At 32.1% G+C, this 21,126-nt stretch overlaps 1 protein-coding gene across 1 annotated transcript in view; it reads left to right on the top strand.

The window, feature by feature from the left end:
* The window catches only part of LOC129231134 (protein grainyhead-like), a 211,357-nt gene that overhangs the window by 165,536 nt on the left and 24,695 nt on the right, over positions 1 to 21,126 (top strand). Inside the window, exon 10 of the mRNA XM_054865381.1 lies at positions 2,322 to 2,423. Coding sequence (XP_054721356.1) covers positions 2,322 to 2,423 — 102 coding nt within the window. The remainder of the gene's footprint in view (positions 1 to 2,321; positions 2,424 to 21,126) is intronic.

Here is a 21,126-nt window from a genome sequence, read left to right as displayed (position 1 = left end):
ACGTTTTTATTTAGATGAAAAAATGTAAATGTAACTAAACTACACTAAAGCAGTCAGTTTGGGAAGTGAAAAACAAAAAGAGATACTTCTTGTCCTTGACCGGCTTTTTAAAAATCTTTAATTTCAATAAACATAGTAAAAAATTAGAACGTCCCTTTTTCGAAGGTAAAATGGGGAAGAGGGCCATGATGGCACAGAAAGGTCTTCGGAGGACATTCATCATTTTTATGGTTCAAGTTTTTTCTACTTGACTAATATCTCGGGTATTCTCGAAGCTGCTACAACCTTCGTGATTGTGTGATGATGTTGTGGACATCAATATTGAAGATCAACTTCCATCTATGGGTGCAATTACATGCATGTTATTTAAATTAGGTGCATAATTCAAAATTCAGATTTGGGTCAGCGAAAGCGGAAGTAACTTTAATTGTATATTGCCCGCAAAAGATTAAATTCCCACGCCGTTGTCTACGGTATGATAATTATTTGTTAGCAAACATAATAAAAGATAGTGAGGGGAAGCAAGATTCCTTTTTTTTTTTCAAATAGAGCAAATTTTGAAGTACCGCTTTCGATTTAATGACAACTAATTGGTGCCACGGCTGCCTCAGTAAATTCTTTCTTGCAATCATTAGTGAATTGAGTGACCAACACATAAAAGTCATATTCAGTTCAGATTACTTCGCAAGAAAATATTTATTTTGAATACTAATTTCACACGTTTTAATTTTACACCCAAACCTGTTTTTGTGCGTTTTTTTTTGTGTGTTTTTTTTTTCCTTTTTTGTGTGTGTGTGTGCGGTACATGAAAATTATTTATAAAACGAGCGGAAATTATTTATAAAATGAGTGCGAGGTGGTATCTTCAAGTGACGACAGGGGCATCCTGATGGGAAGTCACTGTGACCTCCTAAAAATTTCCGTATTCGGGAAATTTTTCAGGAGTCGGCAAAATTATCATTGGTTGGTTTATTTTGATTTTGTTTAAATATAACATTTTGGGTTATTTTCTAAGAGAGTCTTTTTTTATGCAGTCCCTATTCACCGAATAAAAAAAAATATTTTAACTGTGTAGAAAAAACAACTTTTTATAGCTATTCGTGAAGTTACGAACAATTTTTTATGCGATTTTAATTTTGTGTGTTCGCGGTATATGAAAATTATTTATAAAACGAGCAGAAATTATTTACAAAACGAGTGCGAGGTAGCATCTTCTAGTGACGACAAGGGGCATCCTGATGGAAAGTCATTGTGACCTCCTAAAAATATCCTTATTCGGGAAATTTTTCGGGAGTCGGCAAAATTATCATCGCTTAGTTTATTTTGATTTTGTTTAAATATAACATTTTGGGTTATTTTATAAGTGAGACGTTTTTTATGCGGTTCCTATTCACCGCATAAAAAAAAATATTTTTTAACTGTGTTAGGAAAACAACTTTTTATAGCTACTCGTGAAGTTTCGACCAATTGTTTTATGTGATTTTTTATGTGGTCCTTATCCACCGCATAAAAACAGGTTTGGGTGTATTTATATATTTATTAACGTTGCTACTTCATTTTATACGCATCGTTCTCAGGTAATCAAAACTTTAAAAAATCGGAAAAACATTTTTTTATCATTGCCAAATGATAAAAGACAAATTGTGATCCGAATGGGAACCATGGGGCTAGAATGGGCAACCTCTTTACACTGATGTCGTTTAAAGTTGCAGTTACGTTTTAAGTTATCAACAACAGCGACAATTTTTGTTGTTAAATCAGAAGACCTTATGTTTTAAACTTCACCAGTTAGTTTTGCGTAATTTTGTTATTGCTGCCATATCTTGTAATGGAGAATTTTTGTTAATGGTTACGGACTTCATGTCGCTTAAAATTTTATTCTATAAAAAAATATTTTTCATAATGTGCGTTCCTCTTCCTTTTTTTAAAAATTTTGACAACCTATTGTTTCGTGTGATACAATATTTTACTCTGACATAGGAAACAAAGGAATAGTATTACCATTGCTATTATAATTAGTATTTATGATTTTGGTTTCCTCATTTCAATCATTTGCAATTTTTACCGCATTATTTTAGCAATAAAAGTTTTCTTGGTGAATCTATATTTGAATTGCTTCATAAAGCAACAAGATTGGCTTCATTTACAGTTGATCGTGAAGAAAAGATGAGCTAAAAATTTTTTTGGAAATGAATTTTCATGAAATTTGTTAATTATTAAAACAAGATATTTATTTTTGTCTCCTGGTATTTACAAAGTAAATTGTATTTAAAAATCACTTTACTCTCCCTCCAAAGAATAACATTTTTATTTATTTCTAGGGTCTTCCCTTGCATCTTCAGATTGATACCTTTGATGATTTCCGAGAAAATTCTACTCCTTATCATCGGGGCTATTGCCAAATCAAAGTTTTCTGTGATAAAGTAAGTTTAAATATTTTACATAAAAATCGAAATTATTTCAAAATGGTTCCACTCTCATGCCTAATGTATAGCAGAACGAAAACCTTATTATCCAAAGTATGCTACCTCATTTATTTTTGAAGAATGAGGGTTTCATTAAAATATCGTGAAAGGTTTTTTTTTTCGAGTATGTTAAACACACACAATTGTACTAGAAGTACATGCTCTTCCCATCATTTTACTTCAAATTTTGATCACTATAATTCGCATTTTTAATAGTGTGTTTTGATAAAATCATACAGTACAATAGTAGAAATATATGTACTTGTAGAAACGTGTTAATACACAAATATCTGCATTAACATAGAAACATCTGCACTAGCATAGAAATATCTGAAACTTTGCTACCGACATCGAAATATCTGAAAAAAAAAAAAAAAAATCACAGACTATTTTCCAAAATCTAGATCAAATAGTTGACGAACTTTGACAAATAATACATCGGATGCTTTATAAAAGTTTCGAAAACAAAGTATGCCCGACGGACCAAAAAAAAAAAAAAAAAAAAAAGAAAAAAAAAACAGAAAAAGATTACGACATCCAGTGATAAAGTATGGATAATTAGCATGAAAATCATTTATCATATGATAATTACTGGCTTGTGTGGGCTAAAAAAAATTAACACCTGAATTAGGAAAATTAATCTATCTTCTTCTTTTATTTAAAGTCTTGTTTTCTCTTTTAATTGTGACGCTCAATATCTTCTCATGTCTAAGAATGAAAGGAATAAAAAAAAAATGGTGATGTATAATTAAAGTGTTCATTGATGATAAAAAGTAGTGTGTTGATATAGGAGAGTCAAATTCTTCAAATTCTTCCTGCCTTATGGATTTTTCTACTTCTATCAGACAAAAAAGTCATAAAATGTTCCGTAATTTAAAGCTTTATTTAATTAGCATCCCTGAAAAAGGTAAGAAGGAGAATGTAGGGAAAAGTAAAATAGCAAATATAAATTACCTTTTTCAAATTGAATAAATTATAAATTTGTTTTGAATATTACAGTATGTAACGAAAGAACAATGCATTAAAAAAATTTGCATTGAAACATTACTTTATGTTTTTGACTAAATTTGTACCTTACAAAAAAGTGGAAAATGTTCACTTTATTTTTTATAGAGCAAAGTGAAAAATACAATGCTTTTCTAATGAACATTTTCTATTTGATTATTGAAAATATTTTTGATCAAATAAATGTATAAACAAAATGATGAATGAATAAATGAATTGATAATGAAACAGTAAATAAATAAATAAATTAATTATTTAAAGTATGAGATAAAGTAAATGAGTGAGTAAAATAGCGAATGAGTGAATAAATCAGTGAATTGAAAAAAAAAAAACCCATTAAATGAATTTATCAATAAAAAATACGTAAGAAAATTAATAAACAAATTAGTAAATAAACGAAATGAGCTATTTCACTTTGTCCCACATGCATTTGGCTAATTAAAGAAAGCATTTAAAATAAAAATAAGCGTAATGTTAAATTATAATACTATACCGAATGTTAGTAAGTGCCACAATCACCTAATCATTAAAAAATAAATAAATAATGTTGAGTGTATATATATATATATATATATATATATATATATATATATATATATATATATATATATATATATATATATATATATATATATTTACTCACCACAAAGTATTACAATATGTGAATATCAATTTTTGAAAATTGCTTGTAGCTTGCTTCATACGCTTTGATCTTCAGGAAATGGACATGTGTTACCACGTAGTTCAAATATTACCAGATAGATGGCGCTTAAAGCAGAGTAAATATAGAGATCCCAAATACGGAAAGATTGGACAACTTCGGAACGGCGGCCCCTTTTATGTACAAAGATGCTCACTCCCCGTAGACCGTAACGCATCTTCTGTCCCAAATATCCCTAAATTGTATGGAAAAAATTGGAAGCTAGTTACTATATTATGAAATGGTTTTCTATCTTTATGAACAAGTTTTTGAGAAAAAAAATTCCTTTGTACGCGCTATGACGATGCAAAACGATTGGTGCCGAATTGTCAGACTTAGCGCTCACTCCGTTTAATGAAAATACGCGGAAAAAAAAAATCAGTCTGTTCTAAAAAGATTTCATGTCCTATATTCCGTGGGAAAGCTAAAAATTTACACAGGGCAGCATTTCGAACTGACAACACTTGGACTAAACATGGCGGAGATGGCGTGCCGTTGTCCAATCTCTCCGTATATAGGATCTCTACACTGTAAAAAAATTTCGAAACGTTACTAGTTATTTCCGTGGAACGTTTCGGGATTCTAGAGTTTTTCACCTATTTCCCCGTAAAATCAAGTATCATCGCAAAAAAGTTTCCTGAATTGCTAAAAGATGCACGATTGCAGACTTCTCACTGGTGTGAAAGATTTTTTGCTACCAGTTTAAAGATTGACTGAGCGTGTTTATTAAGTGTATCGGCTTTAGCTTGATTACGGTCCATCCAGGTTGACTAAGCTCTCAATGGGAGCTAATATGTCATTGGATAGCTGCAGTTTTGCGAGGCAAGGACTATTCGTGTAGCCTTGGCCGTGGTTGCTCTAATGCTCCTGGAACTCTCTTAGTAAACCAGGAAAGTTCTAATCAAATACATCTAAAATTTTCTAGAAGGTTCACGACTGGGTTTAACAGGGGAGATTTCGCAATATTTCAGAAAGGTTACTGACTTTTATCGGAAAACGTTCCTGGTTGTTGCAAGATACGTTACTGGTTGAAATTGGGCAAATCAGCTGCCTATTATTTTCCAGGAACGTTTCTGAATCGTTTTTACAGTATATGTAAATATTCTACCATTTCACTTTTCTCCGCAAGCCCCTAACTTTCAGTATCGTACTAATCGATGTGATACAATTTTACAATCTGTAAGAGATCATTTTTATTTGTTTTATTTCCTTTTGAAGTTTAAATACTCATCGGGATACTTTTCCGATAGTTGAAGTGTAAATAAAGTAGAATCTCAGTACCTTGAATTTGACGCGAACAAAAATTAGATGGAGAATTCTGAAAGATTTAGTTTCAAGCAATAATTTTCTAACAATGCCTTATTTAGATAGATTATTAACAGAAGTTTATGCAAACTTCTTACTTCAATACGAAATCCGCTATTTCAAATGCACATGATTTATAGAAGTGCAATACGTTTCTTGGAACACATATAAATAACAGTTTAAATAGTTTGCTAATAAAATTCGATAAGTTGTAAAAACTTAATGGTGCAAAAAAATAAATAAATAAATAAATAAAATAAAATAAAATTAGTAGTCTTAAAAGGAATTGGAATTGTGTTTTTGATTATGTACACTGTACACTGATAAAGAAATTTCAAACCAGTATACCTGCAGTCTTGTTATTAAAAAAATTCAATAGCATATCCCATTTAACAGTTTTACCATTTGGAAAAATTATTCCTTGTTTAAATGTATTTAATTTATACTTCAATAAAGAAAGTATGTGCGAGCATTGATCAACACTGTTAAAACCAAGAGTTCCACAGGGGTAAAGAATTCCACCCAAGGGTGAAAAAACGGTGCCTCTGGGTGAAACAGAGGCTAGGAAGTGTCGTTAAGGTGCTTTTGGTTCCTCAGTGGGTGAACGACGTCAACAAAAGTGCTAAAAGACCATTCAATAGGAGAGCGACTCCTTGCGCATGCGCTCTGACTTATCGTCCAACGAAACTTCAGTTTGAATGGCGAACGAAGGAAGTTGCAACGAAATTTACTTTCACATTGAATGAAGTACAAAACTGAAAATTTCGTGGATTAATCTTCGAAATCTCGCGTAAGTAAAGGCATTTGATCATATTGTAGTTCTTAGAACTTTCGAACATATTTAAAGTGTTTAAAGTATGTTGACAACTCTTATTGTTCCGTTTACCTTATTAAACATTTAATGTCTTGTTATTTATATCCTGCAAAACTGTTACCTAAAACTATCTATCAGTACTATCTTGAACAACAACAACATTAAAAATAAAAACGTTTAAATCAGCTGATAATTGAATTGCTAATTCCGGAATAAAAATGCATCGACGTAAACAGCCTATATACCAATGTCTATTTCTTCTCAATGAAATAACTACGTAATGGAAACGAATGGAGTAGCAAAGGCAGAGAAAAAAAAACTGCGTGAAAAGAAATCTCTCACTCAGCGTTTGACTCATGTTTCACATCTTGTTTTGGTTAACGTATCTTTCTCAGGCGTTATTGCATGAAGCTAATGTAGTTATCTGCTCGTTTTTATTTTTAATCTGACGGAAAACTTGACTTTGGAAAGAAGGGCTTTTAAATTAGTATTTATCTTGTACGCATAAGGATACTCAAATATCGAATCTTATGAGTATTGATAAGTTACGCTCGATTAAAATTTCAAAAGTTTATGAAACGCTTTTATTTTCCTATGATTCTAATCTAATGTTACCTAATATTTCTGGTTGTTCCGGCAAATGATTGATAAATACCTTCCCTGTTCATTTTCGGTACGGATTATAGTAAAAATTGTCAACAACATATTAATTACTGAGCAATTCAAGTGTGAATATAAGAAAGTTAGTGCACGAACAGACAAATTAAAGTCATGAATACTTCTAAACTATGTTCGAAAGTTGAAATGTGATCAAATGCCTTCGTATATATAAATCAAAATAAATAAAACACAATTGTATTCAAAAACGCACACAACACGGGGGGGGGGGAATCCCTATAGGAAGCAATAAAGGTGCCTTTTTTCTCATCTAGGGTACCATCTTTTTACCTACGGTGCACGTTGGTGAGGGAGCCAGTTTTTCACCCTTGCTAAGGGTGCAATTTCGACTCTCTTTCGGGTGTCGCTGGTGAACAAGCGTTTCACCCCTGACAGGTGCCAAACGCAACCTGTAGTTTTAACAGTGAAGACTATGGGTTTGAGGGAAGAAATTGACCATTAACCTCTCTGATAGCATAACATATCCCTACAACACGACACACTGGCGAGTCACAATGATCAAAGTCACTAAAGTATTTTGATGTTTTACAAGTGTCATTTTGGGACACATTAGTGACATGTTTCATGTGACTTCATGCTGACGTTACGGCAGCAATTAATTTGTGTTCGGTCAATTTGGGACAGTATGAACATGTCATTGCAACGTCACTCTGTGACATCGCCGCAGACTGACCTTCGTAATTTTCTGTGACCACCTGTTGAGTTAATAAAATGGGACCCTTTTGTGAAAGTCACGTGTTCGTCAACTACTCTGTTAAAAATGTGGGTCGCATATGGCACATTTTAGGGTAAAACGTTTTAGCACCAGCGATATACCCTTCGGGCCCATTCGGCTCCTTGTGGCACCCCAATAGCACCCCTAGGGGTGTTATTGGGAGCCAAAAGGAACCCAGAAAGGGATGTCACTGATGATACTACAATGTTTTACCTTAAAGATACCATATGCAACCTGCCATTTTAACAGTGTAGGTGACGAACACGCGACTATCACAAAAAGGTTCCATTTTACTTATTCAGCTATAAAGGTCTTTGATGGTTTCTTCCCTGCCCTTTTATGGATTTTACCTATTGCCCTTTTATATGTAACCTTGTTTTCTGTACAATATAACTAGCTCTTGTATTGGCATGTGCTATTGTATTTTACATTGGCGTAAATGAGAGAAAGTTTCAGCAATCCGTATGTCATATTAGTTTCTCAATCAATAATTTAAAAAAAAAATCTTAACTCTTTAGTTTGCAATTTAATGCTGTGAAAAATGAAATTTTCTCTCAACTGCTCAAGAGCTAGAGTTACATAAAATGTTCGAAAAAAATATGCTAAGCTGAATGGTAAATCATCTCTCTTCGGTGTTCTACATCTGATGACCCACAAAAGTTAAATCACAACGAAGATAACAAATGATTTGGAAAGAAAAGCGTTGAAGTTATAACGATTGAAAAGTTAAGTGCTCTTCATCATCAGTTTTTGCCACGAGAGAGTGCATTTGCGGAAAAAAAAAAGAACTTTGATGAAAGGAAAATGGGCATAGGTGAGGAAAACTTAAGAAATAATACGTGGCCGAAACGGAAATAAATGTACAACAAAATTGAAAAGCCACAAATTGATTCTTAATTGAAAGATTCAGTCGGAGGTTGTGATTTAACTTTTATTTATCTAGGATTTAAATTTTTTATATTAATAAGATTAAGAAGTGGAAAAAATTGCACTTAAAGTTTTCTTTCTTCAATTGATCGCGTAGTAATTACGTAATAGCTTCTTTTTTTCTGACTAAAGATTGCTTTTATTAATATAACTAGGTACATTCGAACCTGTTTTTGTGCAGTAAATAGGGACCGCATAAAAATACCGCATAAAAACCGTCCGTTTTCAAAATCGTCAATTGAGTCTTAATCTCATTGAAATTTTCATATGCCACACAAAAAAAGTTCGTACAAAAAAAAAAAAAAATAAATAAATAAAATAAATAAAAATTAATTTGAATTTTGACCTCTGGAATTCAATTTATGTTTTTCGCAATCACGAGTGTGTGTGTGTATGTAGGTGTGTGTGTGTATGTAGGTGTGTGTGTGTGTATGTAGGTGTGTGTGTTTGTGTCTGTGTGCAGGTATGAGTGTGTGGGTAGTTGTGTGTATATGAGTGTTTGTGATAGGGGGGATGTGTATGTGTGTGTAGGTGTGTGTGTATGTGTAGGTGTCTGTATGTATGCGTGTGTGTGTTTGTGTATGTGTGTAGGTGTATGTATGTGTGCGTATGTGTGTATGTGCAGCTGCGTGTATGTATGCGTGTAAGTGTAGGATATTGACGCAACCTGGAGATGGCTTTCGCTAGAGGAGCAGCATCGTGAGGAGCCGGTCGACGGTGATGCTGCAGAAGATGCTGGCGGGAAAATGAAATAATAGCAAATCAAAACAGCCAAATGAAAGCAATAAGCAATCGTGATTGCTCAAAAAAAAAAAAAAAAAAAGACACGCACAAAAACAGTTTTGAGTGAATTAGGGAAATCTAGCTTATTACATTAAAAAACAGTTTCATCTGATAAAGTAAAACACTACGCTAAAAAAAGCATTTTAAAGTTAAATACGCATGTATAAACACTCTAGTAAATACTGGTAGTATAACATCTAATCATAGAGCAGCAAGAGAAATATGAGAATAAAAAAATCTTACAAGGAAACTTCTGCTTCCAGTTTTTAGAAGCCCCTTCTCCAGTGCAAGGCTCAATTAACAAAAATGCTAAAAGAGCAGCAAACGACAAATGAGCACAAGTATTTAAAGATAAACGGATTCACTTGTTTTCATGTCTAAACATCACGAAGTACCTATTAACCTCATGTTTTTTGAAGATATGTGTTAAGTACACGAAAAATTGCGTGAGTATAAGTTGTAAAGCGTAGCGAAAATTTCTAAAACTGAATGTTTTTCTTAACTCGCTACACAAGGAATTAAAAACAACATAATTTCATTTTCAACGTTGATTCGCTAGAAATGTATATTTAACATCAAATGCGTAGTTAAGATATTGTTTTCCTTTAAAAAGTATAATTGAAAAAAAAAAAAAAACGACGAAAATAAAAATAACGTATATTGTAGTTCATTCAAAAATTTCCTGCTCTGCGCTGCAGATTTAAGTTTAAATTGTATTTCTCGACAAATTAATTAACCGATTAAGAAAATATGGGCTCAAGGTTTTGCCTTTGGCTAAAACTCAATTTTAAGGAAAATTTAAACACGGCAGATCATTTCGTTTATAAATAGACACAATATACGTTAGACTGACCAATTAATAAATAGGTCGTAGTTTCTTCCCAAAAATATGGTTTCAAAAGCTTTTTTCTCATATGAATTGGCAGCATATCTCCTTTCTCTGCAAATCTGAAAATCAAACTAGAAAAGCTTCTGTTTGCTTACTAGTTGGATGTGTTCCTTTACAGGTTTGCTGCACTTATTTTCATTTAAATAATAATTTTAAAAAAATAAATAAAAAAGCTGAAGCAGTACCATAGAAGGTCTCCTATTTTTTTTAATTGATAATTGCACATATCAATAAACATGTTTTTAATTTCGTGTATTATATATTACATTTTTTCAAAAACTATGAATTTCTGAAAATTAAATTCTGCTTAAGTGTTCATTTATTGTTCAGCTGACTGATTGTTTAGCTGTTACAATATCCCTAATAGAAGAAAGATATTTTTAATCCATTACTCACGCAATAAAACTGACTAACCAAAATATATACTTGCCGTCGGGAAGCTATGACCTGTTGATCACCGAGTGACACATTTCATAATAACGAATGTCACGCTTTTGTTCCTAAAATGAAGCATTGTATGAAATATAAAATTAAATTGTAAAGCATAAATGTGGAACGAACACTTAAATACTCCAAATAAAATCAATGATAATTATATTTTAATTTTGTTAAAATTCTACTGATGAACATGACTTTTTTTTAAATAAAAAGATATAGAATAATGTCATTGAAAATTCAATAAATTTGGATACATAAAAATACTACTCATATGGAAACACTTATATTGAAACTATCCCAGCACCAGACCCAAAACGTATTTGTAAATACACGCACTTGGGTGGGTTTTGACTTGCAATCAAAAGATATTATCGACATTTGAGTTGCATTTCAACAGAAATCAAACTAGCCTTAAAACTTTAAACTCTTAACACTGGGCTGCGTTGACCATAGTAACGATAGATGTAAGAATGCACATAAATTCTTATTTTCTTTTTAACGTAAATCGTGATTTAAATAAGTAATTTTCTGGCGTTCTATTGTGTCGTACATAAAATTGCTCCCCCCTGAGAGGAAAATAAAGAACAAAATATAGTTTAAACAAAAAAAAAAAAAAAAAAATCAAATCTTATTAAAAAATACACTTTTCTTCCTCCAAAAATTGTATTTTAAATAAGAACCTTTACATAAAAAAATTCATCTAAAAGTACCAAGCTCTTTAAGAGTATTCGATACAGTTAAAGACCTAAATTGAAGAATGTCGGCTTTCACCGCTGATTTACCGGAATTATTCCATATCTTTGGTATGCGAATGTAGATATTCACCGACTAATGTTAACATTTTTCCAGATTTCGGACTTTTACAGCAACATATATAGAGTGAGTTCCTTTTTTTTTTGTGCTTCGTACTTACTTAATTTTATCGTGTGTCTATCCTAAACGTTGTAAGCATTTTTCAAGCAAAAGAAAACAATCCCTGTACCACCAACAGGGACGGAAAAAAAGAAAAAACTTCTTGATTTTCCCTTTCGTAATCTGTAAAGAACGTTAAAGCCGGATGGGGAAAAGTACAAAAACCCTCAGGTTTATGACCCTGTGTCTGCCCTTCAACTTGACGAATTAAAACTTCTGTTTTCCTCGTAGTTTCATCGACTTCTGAATGTCTAAGTTCTGAAATTTTTCACGAAACTGGAAATAATTTTTTTAACTTTCAAGTCATGGAATTTACAACTTGCATTAGATGCTCCAAGCAGTGTCATATCTTAAATGGTTGTCCGGAGAAAAAAGAAGATTTGGTCTAAGCGACAAACGTTTGCGATGAATATCTCTTTTAAATATTGCTCTCGATAGTGACAAGACAAATCTTTTATTTGAACAAGTTAAGCTACTGCTTCTTTCTCATAGCTGCAAGCGTTTTTAATTTATTAGCAGGTGTGGAGTTGGTTGCGTGTTGGATTTGGACTACTTCTTTTAAATACTTCTGCTTTCATTTTGAAATAAAAAACTGTACGCTTACATAATTCCCGCTAATCTCATTCATGCATCTTTCATGTTAAATAGCTTACGGCACATTTAAGGTATGTTCCTTCCAACTTATTCAAAAATTTAGGCAAGTAAAAAAAAAGTTTACGTCTTCATTCTAAAATGATATTAAAGTTTTAATCATACACATATTTTTATGATTATAAAGACATGAAATACTGCAGAGATTTCAACGAATTCCATTACTTAATACCATGAAATGACACTTGAGAAGCAAAGCAGCAAAAATTTTTACAGCAGTCTGTGACGCAAATTTAAAAAAATAAGAAAAGAAAAAAAAGGGCTGCATGATTAATCGACGTTAGATTGATCGTAAAATTTGAATTAACACTTAGGAATTACAAGTACATGATGATATTTGAATTATAGCACAAAAATCCGGAACAAATATTCGTTCACTGAAATTTAACACATTTTTATTAAAAAGTTCAAGTTTTACTCTCCCCCGGCTGAAGTCTCCCCCAGTCTGCATTCTTTTTTCAAGAATTTGCGACGTGCGTCACAGTTTCGCACTGTTTCTGATAACAGGGGCAAGCAAAGCGATATTTGTGGACTTTCAGACATTTTGAGCAAAACTCGTGCAAAGTTGAAACCCTTGCAGGGCTTTCATTGATATGTTTTTCTAAATCATGCTGTATAGCAGCTTACCAGGCCTAAGAATGCCATCTCCTTCCCCAAAATAGATGAGAGTTTACCATTTGTACGCGTTATCTCCAATTTTTAAATTTTGGCACTTGCCCTTTTTGCTCTAGAAGCTTCGTTTCTAATTAACAAGGAAAATTTGTTATTTGGTAAAAAATAGTGTTATAATGATGATACCTCCATGATAAAAGTGGTAAGTTATACATGAGTTCTCGAACCTTCCCCCCGCCCTTCTTCTTTTTTTTATTTGAGGATAAACTGCTTTTCTGCTCAATTACCTAGATTCAAAAGAAATGGAAGTTCGTTGAAAAAGTAATTTTTCAAATCTTCAATTAATGCCACATATTCCATGGCACTAACTAATCGTGACAAACATAGCTTTTGGAAATAATGCATTATTGCGACGAAATCAATACTTGGAAGAACTATTGGACACACTGCAGCAATAGCATACACAGCATCCAATAAAATATTTCGAAGTGCCATTGTTAACCAAAAGATACATTCGAACTAAATTTTCCATAGCTATGCATAAGTATTTATTTTTAATCTCCCCGGCAGTTAGAGATAGGCAGGAATATTTTTAAAAAAAATAGAACATATGACGAAATAGCTTAGTAATAGTTACTTCAAGTAAACTTTTCGTCAAATTGGCGAACATTTCTTGAGATTTGAGCATGAGGTTTTGATCCAGAGAAAAGCGTTGCTGTAAATTTCAAAATTTAGTCTTACGATTGAAGAATCCTCGATGAGCGATTCATTTTTGAGAGTGGTTGTGTATGTTTAAGAAAATAAAATTGAAAATGAAAATTGAGTGTTCAAATTTATGAAGTCCCTGACCAGTCTCTTACTTGTTAATTAATACGTGCACACGAATTTATTTCCTTTTTTTAAAAAATGAATTGCAGCCATCGCAATGTATTGCGATGAAACTACTGCAATGCAGTGTATTGAAACAACTGCAATGTTATATTACATCAATTGTAATACAAACCTCTTTCTAACTTAGGGTAGCAGCTCCTAAGCAAAGCCAGAATTTAAGGAAATAAATGACTTACACTGACTTCTGTCATGTCAAAGTTTGCGAAAAAAGCTAGTCCTACTGTAACGGCAAAAGATGAAATTTCGAAGACCACGAAAATAGGTTACACCCAGTGTCGTGGAAAAATCAATGGAATTTGAAGATCTCGGATTAGTCATAGCTGTGACCTGCTTAGGAATTAATCTCGAGTGTTTTATCTTCTGTATTTAGTGCAGAGACGTCTTCCTCCTTGCTCTCTATCACTGCTGCTGACCTTTCAGAACTATTTTTGCTCTTTTCTCCCATGAAGATGTCAGTTTCTCGGCATGCCACACCTGTTGTCTAGCCGTTTCTTTTTTATTGCAATAAACTTCTGACCCTGGGCTTAAGTTACCCCTTCTAACACTCTATCTATCATAATCCTCGTTCGCAATGCTCCCTCAGCGGGTAGCTAAGGGGGTGTGTCGTCTTCAGACGTCCCAGTGGGTAGTATTGAACTGAATATCATAGGGTAAGCTAGTGTCTTAAGACAGAATCTTCTACCAGAGGACAAAAGATCATGGAAAGGCAAGCTCAGACCCATCCATCTTAACTTCCAACAATTACCTCGAGGTCAGCAAGAGCTTCTATCACGTAAATTTTCCAACTTCGAGGCATTTTGAGGTCGCATATGCTATTCGGTTAGACTGGGTTAAGTTCCATCTTAACAGAATACAGAAAAAGATTTTAAACCTCGTGTGCCAACTGCAGTAAAATTTCAAATTTTGTAAGTTTTCAGTCCAGTGTTATATATTTGAAACACAAAAAGAGAACGAAAAAAAAATGCTAGAAGAAATTTCAAAACATGCTTATCCAAATTGATACATACATTAAGTTTGTATCTTTTAAGCCCAAATTATAAGTGTTACATATTAATATATATATTTCACTTGTTATTTCGAATGAAAATCACTTATAAGAACGGATAAGCTTGTTTAAGAGGCAGTAGGAAAACAATTATTTGTGATTTTTTTTTTTTTTTTTTTAACGATGCGTTTCACAGAATAAATTTACCTCGATATTTTGTTTTGTTTTTGTTTAATTGTATCATATCTTTTAACTCAAAAGTAAGTGAATTACTTTTGCTAGTCACCTTTCTACGAGGAAAAACGTCAAAAATTTGAAGCTTAGTACAAATATATTTTGCACAGGTTTTTAATTTTTAAGACAGAGAAAATGATTCAACAATAAAAATTACAAAAAAGTAAGTGATGTAAAAGGTATTGCATCATATGTATGTGAACAATGTATTATTTTCATCAAAGGAACTGGTGGAAAAAAAAGATAAAAACTCCTAGCAGTATTTACTAATTTTTAACCCTACCAAAATTTCAAAAGTTTAATCATAAAACTTTGAAAGCTTAACAAATTAGAAAAAAAAATACTTTTTTCTGTATGTAAACTGAATAATTAAGGTATTAATAAAGTATCGAGGCGTTCAAAAAATCAACACAAATAAAGAAATACGGCTTCGTATAACTGATTGTTTGATTAGTAAATATTTAAGTATTATAGAGTATTTTTATTATCTCTTCCGGTAAGAGCAATGTGATTATTAGTGTGCGTTCCTGTTCTTGTAAATTATGTACTAATTACTTTTTCTGAACTGGACTAATCACCATCTGCAGACAGCCAAGTGGAAAGGCTTCTGCAGTCTTGATATACCGTACAAATATACCGTCTTGATACAAATGCTATTCAGACTATATCCAAAGACACATTCTTCAAAAGTATACGATATTTTGAGTAAATCTCTAAGTTTCAAAGAAAAGTAGGCCCTGTTTTTTAGGCACCTTTTTCTCTCCACCTTCACACTCTTGGGGGTATGCGGCATTTAGTTCATCCAATAGTTATATTAAGATTTGAAATTTAAAAATTAATGGAAAGTTTGATTTACTTAGAGAGGTAAAATTTGCAGAAATGCTTGAAATTATATGAGATGATACTGTTGAGGTTACACTTTTAAGGGTTAAATCTTAAAAGATTGAAACTTTCAAACTTTTAATATCTACTAATTTTATTGACTATACGGGTTAAGATGCCTACTCCGTTGAAACACTCACCACCTGAAATTTAGATCGATTTTTAATTGCGTTGTTTCACTATCAACTTCTGATCTTCTGAATATAATTTAACTTCTGTCTCTGCTGTGAAAGAAACGTGAAGAAAAATCGATCGCTATCAAAATATTGTTCTCAAAAGTTACTCCAACATAAAAAGTGCTCCCAGAATCAATAATAACAAATAACAACCAACTATCACTTTGATGAAGACAGCTTTAGTCATAGAAAAAGATAATAAGAAAAGGAAATAAAAAAGCTCTTTTTATTAGAGAAACGGATATTAGCAATCAAAAGTTCCAATCTACAGAAACTGACAAAAGTGGTTAAGACGGCTGCTCCGTTGTAGTACTTACACTTTTGTTCAAAATACTAACAGCAACTTCTTAACTTTTCTAATTTTTAATATCTACCAATTTTATTGACTACGATTTAAGAGTTAAGATGCATACTCCGTAGAGGCACTCACCGAGGGAAATTCAGAGTGATCTTTTATGGCGTTGTTTCACAATCAACTTCTGATCATCTGATTATTAACTTTACCAACCTCAGTCTGTGCGGTGAAAGAAACGTGAAGCAAATGCTGTCAAAAATATTGCTCCGTTGAAGACATAAAAGGAGCTGCCGGAATCAATAATAACAAATAACAACCAACTATCACTTTGATGAAGACAGCTTTAGTCATAGAAAAAAATAATGAGAAAAAGAAATAAAGAAACTCTTTTTATTAGAGAAACGATATTAGCAATCAAAACTCGAATCAACAGAAAGCAAGAGGCACGCAACCTATGGAATGACCTATGATGCTGCCTTGAGCAGTATCTAACCATTATCTGTTTTAAACATACGAACATTTTCTTTTATTTTCAATTTCTTTTTTTATTTTGAATTTTCCTTCAGTTAATGATCCCTTCGGGCAAAAATGTCATGAAGGAGCATTTAAGTGACTTCTTGAAATGTCTGGAAAGGAAAAAAAACTTCAGACAAGATGGGTGATTTTTTGTTTCTTATTGGGACAAAAACGTTGTTATACGATTGGGTTAAAAGCCGTACCTAATACAAATAGGTTAAAGATGTCACGTTGAGTGATTGTTTTTTGGTTTTCCAGATCAGAATAAGATAGAAACAGATAGATTATTGAGTTTTGTTTTTGTGGTAACACATAGTGGTTTACTAAACAAAAATATTTTCATGTGCTTAGTCAAATTCTTGCTTCATAAAATAAGTAATGAGAAAAGATAACCGTAAAACACTTTGATTGATTATATTAGTGAAACTTTCGTTTTCCTTGGAAAATCATTTTAATTGAAAGGAGTTTTGCCCCTTAAAATAAGTAAAGAAGTTAAAAAAGAGTTTATTTAGTTTTCGTAAACTAAACAATGATGGGAAGATCGTAAATCCCTTTTTGTGAAAATATTTTTGAACGTTTTATTTTTCAGTACATCAATTTAACTTAGCAAAGTTACTGCTTGGTATGAATATATTAAAAATGTCTTCATTCGTACTGAAAATAATACCTCTTAAGCTATATTAAACTAAATAGAGTACACTATCTGTCGTTTATGTTTAATAAATAAAGTGCACTTTTTTATGCACTTTAGTACTGAAACTAGCTTCTGTTATCAAATTTGTGTTAATTGTTTTGAATAGAAAAATCAGCCTCAAATCTTTCACGTTTATTGAGAATTCTTAATACTGAAATTATGTCACCTATTTTTGTCTGATTAGATTGACGAAAAACAATTTGTAGCAATAAGATTGACACCTGTCGCTCTATGTCATAAGTTGATACTTATTTCGTACAAAAAGTAATTTGTTAGAGAAATTATTGTAAGATGATTTCTCTGTCCGGAACGTGTTATGGCCTACCTAAGGGTTGGCGATTATTGAAGTCACGGATTTTCCTGTCATTATATGCGTCAGATATGGTGTTCAGTGTCTCCATGTGTAAAATCTCCTGTGCGATACAATTTACTATTTGTTGCAATCGCATTCTTTAAATGTAGGCATCATTATTTTTACAGTGTGAAAACACAATTTCCGTGTCAACATGACACAAATGCATATGTGTACTGCCGTAGGAAGGTAAAGCGCAGTATCTGCAGAAATGTATTTCTGGGATATTTGAAGAAACACGTTTTGGAGTTCGTACTAATGATAGGGAAATGTTGAAGTTTGACGCTTTTTACGTGCTGTACTTTCAACGGAAACCAAAAAAAGCAGTCCTGTAGAAGAATAAAGCTAAAGTGCAATAGATGACTAAAATGCAAAAAAAAAAAAAGAAATAAAAATAAAAAAAAATAAAAAAAAATAAAGAAAAGAGAGAGAGAGAGAAAAGTTTGCAGATACTGCGCTTTACCTTCCCATGGCTGTATTGTACTTTATTTTTACGGTACAAGATTTCTTATTTGGTTTCTGCTGAAAAAAAGCACAAAAAAATAGTCAATTTCCAACATTTCCCTATTGTTAGTATGAAATCCGAAACAAACTTCTTCAAATACCTCAAAAATTCTTTGATGCAGATACTGAGCTTTACCTTCCCACGGCAGTGTACGCCAACAGCCTGAATCAGCTTGATCTTTAGCTTGTCAAAAGCTAAGTTTTCCTTCAATATAAACGTCAACACATATTTGTTAAATGACTTGAAGACGAAGGATGTTACCACAGTCTCATCACGTCTGAGCTCAATCTGAATTCGGCCTTAGCGTTAACAGCCGTTGTTGAATCTTACTTTTAAATTACATGCAAAAAAATCGTATTGAAGATTTAGGGAAGTATATGCTAATGTACAACAGAACTCTTTTCCAAGGCTTAAGAAAAGAACAACTACAGCAGTTCTGAACTGGCCTTGTCATGGTCTGTTACTTAAATCTTTCTGTTATAAATTTATATGCACCTATGATACCCGCCTGCCATCATTTTCAGGTTTGAAAAAGTGTGCGCAGTTCATCTTCAGCTGTCTCAAAAGGAATATTAATCCTCGGTGGTACACCATACCGCTGTTCAAAAGACATTGCCAACTGTCTCTGTAACTATTGTGTTCTTGACACAAGCAATGATAACAATGGTGAAATATACAAAGAGGAAAAATACTTTTTGAAAGGAAACGAGATTCCTCAAGTTTCGGTTCTGAAAAAACGAGTTGGCAAAGTTTAGTAGGCGGTTTGCAGAGAGAAAGCAACATATATTTTGGCGAGGTTTTCTTTTTTATCTTGGATTTTTGTGAGCGGAATACAAATGAAACTACTGCAATTCCTATTTTGTTTTTCTGTCAAAAGATCTCTTTAATCTTCATTATGGTTTATTTTGATTCGACAAAAGGGTTGCATATAGAGTTCATCGTAAGTAAATTAAATTTTACAAACTTTGCCTCTAATGTTCAAGTCTAAAACAGACAAACGAAACATGAAATCCGAATGTTTCTTGGTGATAACAAAATGAATCGAACCATAGTCAACATTAATCAGTACATTTTGGTATATGCTTATTTCTTATTTCTTTTTAAGAAAGCGATGTATGTTCAACATCAGTATTTAATCACTTTAAAACCGTTCAAATATTACAAATTCATTGCTTCCCGCTTTCCTCCTCATTTCGGAACGTCAATCTCGTATGGCTCTTTAAGAACTAAATTCAACCAAAAATCCTTAACCTCTTGTCATACGATGACGTCTTGGAATTTTATATAACGATTGAATTTGAAGCATTTGATGATTATAAGCTTAACTGTGAGCATCAAAATTTGAAGTGTTGGAAAAAAAAAGAACTGTAGGGGAGACTGGGGATACTTGATTTCTAGGAATACATGATCCCACAGCCAAAAATGTACCAAAATCATGAAGTAGAGATTTGAAACCTCACAATTATATTAAAGTTATACTTGTACATAAAAACTGGCAATATTTTTTTTCAGCTATTTTGTTTTAGCTCAAGAAATAATTGTCTGAAAGTGTCAAGGTCAACTTTTTTTAGGAAAGCATTCTAAAGTTTACATAATCTGTTATATACAACTCAAAAAAAAAAATACCGATGTGTAATGTTAAAGTATAGACAGTCTTTAATAATTGAGACATATTTTTAGTTAATTGCCACTGATTGTTAATAATAGAACAAGTATGTTTGTAAAAATCGCACATTAGGGATACTTGATAACTTCGTTTAGAGGGATACATGATCGCAGGGATCAAGTATCCATATGACAATATAAACACAATGAAAACAATATAACAGTTGTTTACTTAGTTGACATTAACTTTAAACATTCATAGCCATGTTGACATAATAAAATTTATCATAGTATGAGTGATAGATTTAAACAATCACTGCAGTAAATATGCTAAACAAAAAAATTATTAGTTCGCACTTGTAACCCACATAACACCTCAAAGATCTAAATACAAACTAACTCTACTGATGAATTATGTTTTGATCAGTCAAATGAGCTGGAACAAATTTTAATAGACGTCAAATCTTTGTTGGAAGGAAAAAAATGATTTTGTTTTAGTTAGATTTACAACAAAAAAGTGAGTTGTCCATTATGTAGACCCAGTAGCGGATAAAATGCAAAGTTGGATTTCTAGAGTTTGAAATGAGTTTTCTAAATAAGGTAATATGCTTAATCAATCTATTTTTTCTGAAAAATTAACAAAATGTGTTAAGCTGCACACATCCAGTTGGGTTGAGCGGAACTTTAAGAACTGCAACAAACGAATTGTTTGCACTTGACTCATCAGGTTTTGAAAACATATGCTAGATTTTCTTTTCTTTTTTATAAGTACATTGATACTTAAATTTTTCTTCCCTCTTTTTAAACATTAAATCCATTGATATAACCCTTAATTTTATTATTGTTAGCTAAGAAGCAAATAAGTTGATTTTCGCGCTTGTCATCCATTTTTTTTAAATTTCTTGTAATTTTAGCTTCATTGTGCTTCTTAAAATAATGTTAGTTTTAGTTAAAAAATCTATTGTTCACAACTGTATTGGTGAATAAGTAACTGATCAAAAGCATCATAAGTTCATTCAAGTTGTGTACATTTTTTTAAAAAATGTCCTAGCGGAATTTAAAACAATGATATTTTGTGTTCACATTATTATAACTTA

Source organism: Uloborus diversus, chromosome 10, assembly GCF_026930045.1.
Source record: "Uloborus diversus isolate 005 chromosome 10, Udiv.v.3.1, whole genome shotgun sequence".
Classification (NCBI taxonomy): Eukaryota; Metazoa; Arthropoda; class Arachnida; order Araneae; family Uloboridae; genus Uloborus; species Uloborus diversus.
Note: the sequence above shows the minus strand (reverse complement) of the source record. Positions and strands in the feature narration are given on the sequence as shown.